The following is an 8,270-nucleotide window of genomic DNA, read 5'->3' as shown; positions in this document are numbered from 1 at the left end:
CTATAATCAAGCACAAGGAATAACTTGGATGGTACCAAAGAACAATATCGAAGGATCAATCAACAACCAAAGGTTGGATTTCCAATTGATAATCTCAACGCACAACCTGTGTTATTTATATTATATAACAAATATAATGCGGAAAATAAATAACACAAACTACAGAAGTTTTGTTAACGAGGAAACCGCAAATGCGGAAAAACCCCGGGACCTAGTCCAGATTGAATACACACTGTATTAAGCCGCTACAGACACTAGCCTACTACAAGCTAACTTCGGAAGGGACTATAGTTGAACCCCAATCAGTCTCCCACCGATCCAAAGTACAGTTGTACTCCTACACCTCTGATCCCAGCAGGATACTGCGCACTTTATTCCCTTAGGTGATCCCACCCACAACTAAGAGTTGCTACAACCCAAAATCGCAGACTTGATACTAAAAAAATCTGTCTCACACAGAAAAGTATATCAAACGATAAATCTGTCTCCCACAGATAAACCCTAGGTTATGTTCCGTATTTTGATATGAAATCAAGGTGAACATGAACCAATTGATGAATCAAAGACATTATGCAGTTATGCAGATGCATAAGACATTATGCAGTACAAAACAATGTGCATCAAAGGTTATGCTTATCATAAATCACTGCAGATGCAAATAAAATATGCATAACTAGTTATGCAGTACAAAGAAAATGTGCATAACAAGTTATGTAGTACAAAAAAAATATGCATAACATCTTATGCATGTGCAATCAAAGACAACAGAAACTCAAAATTCCCAGATTTAAATCGCAGATTTTAAAACAGAAACCCTAGTTTTATTGAGAAGATTATTCAGAAAAGGATTTGGGAAAAGATTTAACAAAGAGAAAGCTATTTTCGTGGTCTAGAGAAAGATTTGACAAAAGGAAAGATCCAAATGTTAAAAACGAAGAATCAGAATTCACCATTATTTTCTTCTCGCTTCTCTCTGATCGTCTCTTGAAGAAAAGGATAGTTTGGCCTTTTAAAAACTGAGAAGCAAAATTTCAGAAAATTATGGGTCTGCTACAACTTTTGACGGGAAAATGGGTGCGCGCCTGAACTTTTCCGTCCGTGGGTTTGACAGTGATGGAAGTTGAGAAAATGAGTTTATCTGTAGTTTTCACGTCGAAAATTGATTTTATTTTTATTTTCTGTTAAAAATAAAATCAGAGTTGAATTTGTTGAATGAAAACACTAAAAAATAAATTCCTAAAAGTTGAGGATCATCCCACGTTGGAAAACTTAAAAGTTGTATATTACACCGACATAGAGAGACCGACAAAGCAGAGAATCGAAAAACAAAGTAATTATAAATTGAATTTACACCTCCGGTAAGTCACTTTCCGTTCTCTTTTTTGGGAGGAAATAATTTATTTATATTGAGAATCTTGTTTCGTAATAAAGAAACCGAGTTGTATAAGGAAACTCCCTCTTGGCTTGTCTCCCGATCTGACGCTCAAAAATATCCCTCCCCCAACAATCAATCCATACCGTGGGATGACGAAATCGATGGTCAGGCTAAACGGACACCATTTTTTTAAAAATATAGATAGAAATAATGTTTTTTATGCTAAAAAAAAATCATGAAAAAATTAAGAAAGACAAAATAAAGAGATTATATCACCCGTTTAACTTTTCAAAAGGATTCTAACAAGTACTTATATCATAGTTAAAAAGAAATGTGCTTTGAAATCGAGTCTCAATGCAGCATTCTGTAGACCACTGTGGAAATCATTCCCAATCTGGAGACCACTGAGGAAATCATCCCCAATCAGAAACCAAGGTCTATAAGCTGGAATCCCAGAAAAGGGCTTCACAAAAAAAGAGAGTTAGTGATTACTTTTTACAGACTACTATTGTTGACAACCACGAGGTATCTGTCAATCTGACTCATACTTGCAGTGTTGGCTGGTTCTGTTTAAGTATGAGCATCTTACCGACATCTCCGTCCTGCTGAAGGATATCGCGTTCCATTTGCATCAGTCACAAGATAATCCTTGATATCTCTCAGCTGCTCATCCGTGTAAAAATCTTCATGAGTGTATTCCTTCTCTGGCCTATGACAGAGACGTGCCAATCCGTTGGCCACCTCATTGGCACCTCTGTACATGTGCACTATCTCTGAATAATCCATTTCTGAATCCAGCTTAATAATGTTGTTAATCAATTTCTTCATTTGACTTGATAGTTTACTGTCCTTCCCTATTTTTCTTTTCACCGCTTTTCCCTTTCGAATTTGGTAAATTGTTGTTGTACAGTCACATGTTACTTTGACACGTTTAAGTCTGTGTTTAATAGATTGTTTCCAACCACACTCTAATCCTTGCAATTCATGTAACAGTGAACTACCAGGTTCAGAGGCACCCGAAACAGCAACTAAAACTTTAATCTTCTCATCATCGTCGGTATCAACGTGTCTGATTACACAGCTATACCCAGCCTCCTAATATCAGATGCAAAGTACTATAAGTTAAATTAACTTCATAATAAGGAAAAAAGCTATTATTTACCAACCACTCGCATAGCCTGGTCAAAGCTACAAGCTTTTTTACCTTGTTAAAGTGTGATCCATCGCAGTCCACTCTGCCTTGGAAGTTCATTTCAGCAGGGGCAAATCCAATCCACTGCACCATACCTTCCCCGTCCTTATTCTGCAACTTTATGTCTTTTTGTCTGAGCACTACCGGGTGTGTAGTTGTGCTGCTAGTGCTAGCTGTAACATACATTGGCATTGGCGTGTGAGATTGTGGAAGCACTTTTTTAACTGTTGATTCTTCCGATGCACTTCTGCTGCCTCTCTTCTTCTTTTTTGGAGCCGACTTGGCAGACATTGACTTAGCAGAAATTGACTGAGTAGAAGCTGATGTGATCCCCTCTAACTCACTCATAGTCACCTTCCTGGTAAATTTACAATCAATCAAACTCAAAAAATTCAGAGAAATGAAATAAACATCATCTTAAGTTGAAATTCAGGGAACAATAAACATTATCTATGAACAAATAAACTATCTGTGAAGAAATTTTGTTTACCTGAGACAACAAAATGCCGCAATCAACTGGACGGTGCACCATCCAGCTAATTCACATGCATCTACAAGTTCATCGCAAGTTGTAACTGCAACATTAGCATTGACCCAACTAGCATATGTTGGTACCTTCTTCTTCATGACATGGCCAAAATTCCCCTTTAGACAAAGTCTGTCACTGTCAGGTTGCTGCCCAGCTGAGACGGGTTTCCGTGGATGGGAAATCAATTGCACCATACCGTAAGCCTTTGCAGACACATCTACATTTTTGATTCCTACAAGCAGTAGCTCCATGAGTAATGGATAGCAAATTCCAGGCAGAAAATATCCTTCTATAATTTCCGAAATTTCCGAAATAGGAAATGAATTCAAGAAAGTATTTTCCAAATGGCTCTTGATTTCTTTACGTAAGGGATTCCAGCTATCCACAGGACTGCAAAAGAACTTGAAAATTCAGTTCCCGGTGAAAAAAATTTATCGAGAGAGAGAAAGAACCTAAAATTTTAAGAATTTACAAGTTAATACCGTGACAATTGTTGGAACAATTTAGTGCAAGCAACCTTCATTGCACTTAAAGCATCTACGCCATGTGCAGCTAGCATGTATGACCTAGCAATCTTCGACATGCAAATGTCTGGAATCCTAGGATCTTCTGGTACCCTGCCAGAACACCACCACATTGTTATTTGATAAATATATGTCCATTTGAAACCTTTACATCACAAAAAATGATGAAGTTTATGTAAAAAAAAAAAAACAGCGAGTTCCAAAATATCTTACCTCAAATAATGGATATGAACACATAAAGAGAGATATCGGCTAGACCCACGAGTATGAATGAACCTCTCCTTCTCTAGATAATCTAGATCCAAGACATCCTCAAACACCATCGTCGGTTTGTCGTATGTGAGATGCAGTATATTATCAAGGCAGATATTCTTGTTACCATCTTCGTGAAGCAATTCGATCACAAATAAAGCCATCAATGACTCTGTTAATATGAGGTGAGAGTTAGCATATCATATGCTTTATATGCTTCATGTCAACTACCTGATGCTCATACCAGCCCCAAGGACAATGAAAGCCAAGATGACAAGAGAAAAAGCTATTCTGATGTTGGGTGGTAAATGTTGCTTATGAGGGTGGGGAAGAGACCCTCGGAGGTCTGCTGGCAGCAGCATATTCCTACACAGGCTAAGCGCTACACCTACGGATGAAGTTGCATTTCTAGGAATCTCATACCATAATTCAAGGATAAAAAAACACGAGCAGAACTCTTTTTACTATCTTTCTTCCTAATATTCATGGAAACTCTAAGAAAGTTTCAATTCTTTAACAGGAGAACAAAGAATTATGTGGCATGCACTACATGTATGGGATGCTGCATCGAAATAATAACAGCTTTCCCATAAGTCTATAATTGTAAGAGCAGAATCTCCTCGCCATTTGTCATAAAAATGCTTACAGAACAAATGAAATCAGCGTTTCAGGCTTCCAATAAATTGTATGCCGACAAACTAAGTAACAAGCTAATATATCAAAGCTTCTTTGTGATTTGAGGCAGAAAATAACCAAATGCATTCAGTTCATACTCTAATGGTATAAAGACTCAATATTATCGTCACTTCACAAAAAGAGAAAAGAGAAATACCTGTTGGTGGTTGCTTCAACCACAATGTAAAAGTGCCGGAGGACTGCGGGTCCGATGCAAATTGCATTAATCTGAAAACAGATATTAAGGATTCACTTATCTATTTATAAGTGAAAAAAAAATTAAAAAATACAAATGCATACATTCTTTTGTCCTCATTTTTTTCCTCATCCTCAAATCCGTCGTCGACTACATACTCGATGTAAGTTTGACCAAGTTTAAAAGTAAATTCGTCACCGGGATAGTAATCATCCTGCTCAACTGTGTTCTGCAACTTCTCTTTGTCGCTTTCAAGAAGTTTGAGGCTAAGCAGAGGCGGAACATTTTTGATCCTCCATTTCCAAACGGGTCCGGAGGTTTCCATGTAATCTGTGTGGTAGAGATGAGGACAAAATCAAGATCAAATTAATGGAAAAATAGGAAACATTAGATGAGACCCTAGGTTTACAAGTCGTATATCAAGAAAGGGCATAAGTAGAGTAGTACAACAAACTTTGTACCGCATGTACAGATTACATGTGATCAGATGATCCTAAGTGAGCACAGCACTAGCATTTATCTTATTCGCACAATGCTAGGTTAGGTGTCAAAGCTGTAAAGTACTGCACATGAAGGTGACAAGAATTCGATGGAGAAAACAAAGAAGAGCAAGTTATGCTCCACTCTAACCTTGAGGAGAAAAATATGTCGGATCCTCCATTTGGAAGTACATACCAAGTAGAAAAGACCGGGTTTGTTGGTATACATGAACCAGGAGGTGTTACAAAAACCTATGCGCCCGCATCTATAAACTTCAGTCCCAATATATATATAAGTCATAATAACCGTAGTTGTATGATACAGAAATAATACGACTGATAAGCTACGTCAATGTTTCAAACTTTTTTTGGAAATGTGTCAATGCTGCAATGCAATAATATTTTAAAACTAAAGACTTACAAATAGGGTTCTAAGCAGATAACTTCAAGACTAAACTCATTACAAATCCGAACAGTGTCAGCAACAGGCTTACAACTCTCAATATGATTTGAAGAAGATAAGCTAGTGTAGTAAACACTAGAAAGGGATGCATTTAGTATACAGAGACTACATAATTTCAAAGATGCAGTCTACTTACAGGAATAAGTAACCTTTGGCCTCCTCGATGGAATCCAAATCTCCACGAGACCCCTACCAACAAAAGAAGCACAACCCAATTAGGAATCACACCGAAAGATAGCAGTAGGGTTCCTGAAGAAGCAATGAATATCAAACTTAAAGCTACTAAAGTTTTGGCATTAAAAAAATGGAAAACATAAAATGATTAGCAGAATCTATAAAAGTAGTAACATGTCACCTGAATCCCTATTGTATAGAACCACCGGACAGAACTGAAATCTGATAGTTACCTCCCACCCCCAACTTCAAACTCGAGAGCAGTGCTGTAAAACAAAAGGGGAAGGTCACAAAAATATCTACTAACAAAAAGACACACACCGGTGTCAGTAACGAGAATCCGTACCGAATAGCCAACAGTGTACTCAACAAGAGCAATACAATTATACGTTTACACGTTATCTATATATGCATGCCATAGACCCTGATAGATATATTGTGAGACATCTCAGTTCCCTAGTTTCTTAAGCAAATTGTTGCCTCCTAACAACTCAAGCAGCTTATACAAATAGATTGTCACAAAACAAACTTGCACACATGTTCCAATTTTCCCTGTTATCCGACCATGAGATGTGGAAAAAAAATGCCGAATATATTGACCTGACGCCCCGATAAACACTAGTAAGCAGAGCTATTTAACAGATACACAAAGCCCTTAATTTTGCACATACAGGCATACACATATGATAAAACGACTACCATCATGCCAAAACTTCAAGGTATCTGTAGCATAAGAGAAGTAGTTGTCTGTAACTCTCAACCAGAAGATATCAACTGATAAAGCTGACAACCATAGTGCTTGGTCATTTACCCCCAGATCAAACAAAAGTAAAGCTACAAGAAAACTTTCCAACAATTGTATAACAGTTTCATTACAGCTATCAGTGACAAATTTTACAACAAAAAACACGTATCTACAACATGATGATCCCAAATAGATGTGTGGTATTGGAGCTACAACTGAACTCTCCAATTGTACTTATCCCTTGATAAGGACTACCATCATGCCTAAACGAAAAGATAACTGTAGCATAAGACAACATTAACTATCAGATTATAAAAGATAACTATCATGCATAACCGATCATGTTTTTGACAACATTAACTATCAGGTTATAAGCGACAAGAAAGTTTAATACTTATATTTCCCTACGAATTATACTACAGTTTGAGTACCTCGATAAGTGACAAACTTCACAAAAAATAAATCTAATTTTGCATAACTACAACAGGATGATCCAAATTGATGTGTAGATACAACTTTATCCCCTCCATTAGTCGATCCACATAAAAAAAAAATACTCTCATTGAGCTAGAATTTGAACTCCTTATATTGTACAATGTAATTATCTATAACACGCTATCACCTGATAAAAAGCTAACAACCATTGTTCTTTTTGACAATATTAGGAATCGGGTTAAGAATTCACCTACTGGCTTGGTCGTTTAACTCCAAACCAAACAAAAGTAAAGCTACATGAAAACTTCAATACGTATTCTCCCAACAACTATATAATCGATGACAAAAAAGAAAGCCGATTAACTTAGAAATTTAAACTAAATGTCTGTGTAACTACAACATCATGATCCCAAATTGATCTGTGGAAACAACTTTATCCCTAAAGATTGACAGAAAAACAATACTCATTGGATCTACCATTGTTCACTCCTTCTGTTATACACAACCCTTAATCAATTCAATTTTGAGAAACATTAACCCTAGGCAAGTTTTTGGTTAGTATCTGAAACATTCACAGTTATTAAGTACAACCCTAAATTAGACAAAATAACCAAATGGAGGAAGGACGACAACCGCCGTATCAAAACCCGGAGATTCGACAAACTGAAACTCAAAAAATTCTGACTAACAGATTACGTAATATGATTCGTGAAAAAATAAAATCCTAAACCCTAACTAGTAGTTGAATAACTACGGAAACGTAAATTTATTTCTAGGGAAGAAAATGAAAGGGGATGGAACTTACCAGCTGAGTGGGAGGAGTTTGAAGGAGAGAAATCGAAGCGGAGGTATTTAGATCTGGAGGTGAGTGAGAGAAAAGAGAGGAAGAACACACCAACGAAGGAATTCTTTTTATATTTATATTTTCTTTTTCAAACAAGCTCAAAACAGGGTCGCTTGAGTTTGACTAAAGTCAAGTTTCAAAATTGGCACTTCACTCGGATGGTTTGTTCTTGAGAATTAGTATACTCTAGGAATTACCCCCATCACACGGTGTTTTGATGCTATTAATTCTAGTGGGTTCTAAGTTTACAAGCAGATTATTGAGCTCGAATTACTTATCTTTCTTGGATTCCATCACTTTCTTTGTGTTTTTTATCATTTCTTTCTGCATCCAATGTAAAAAAAAAAATTTGCATCCAATGAAAAACAACAATTGATTCATTCAACC

General features: G+C 36.7%; 1 protein-coding gene across 1 annotated transcript; it reads right to left on the bottom strand.

The window, feature by feature from the left end:
• Window positions 1-1,619: 1,619 nt before the first annotated feature.
• Window positions 1,620-7,995, bottom strand: LOC113346163. The gene is made up of 10 exons (XM_026589749.1): window positions 7,845-7,995; window positions 6,041-6,125; window positions 5,822-5,874; window positions 4,848-5,073; window positions 4,705-4,775; window positions 3,834-4,044; window positions 3,579-3,713; window positions 3,058-3,486; window positions 2,580-2,925; window positions 1,620-2,470 (listed from the first exon to the last, which is right to left on the bottom strand). Exons 4-10 carry the CDS (start codon window positions 5,066-5,068, stop codon window positions 1,961-1,963), a joined length of 1,923 nt encoding a protein of 640 aa, XP_026445534.1. The 5' UTR covers window positions 5,069-5,073; window positions 5,822-5,874; window positions 6,041-6,125; window positions 7,845-7,995; the 3' UTR covers window positions 1,620-1,960.
• Window positions 7,996-8,270: the final 275 nt, after the last annotated feature.

Source organism: Papaver somniferum, unplaced genomic scaffold (assembly GCF_003573695.1).
Source record: "Papaver somniferum cultivar HN1 unplaced genomic scaffold, ASM357369v1 unplaced-scaffold_96, whole genome shotgun sequence".
Taxonomy (NCBI): Eukaryota; Viridiplantae; Streptophyta; class Magnoliopsida; order Ranunculales; family Papaveraceae; genus Papaver; species Papaver somniferum.
The sequence above is the reverse complement of the archived record's forward strand: the minus strand, read 5'-3'. Positions and strand labels throughout refer to the sequence as shown.

Coding starts and splice junctions, on each gene's coding strand:
- LOC113346163 (XM_026589749.1), bottom strand. CDS start 5,068: ATGGAAACCTCCGGACCCGTTTGGAAATGGAGGATCAAAAATGTTCCG. Junction 3,714..3,833: donor GTTCATATCCATTATTTGAG/GTAAGATATTTT, acceptor GTGTTCTGGCAG/GGTACCAGAAGATCCTAGGA. Junction 2,471..2,579: donor ATGGATCACACTTTAACAAG/GTAAAAAAGCTT, acceptor ATCTGATATTAG/GAGGCTGGGTATAGCTGTGT.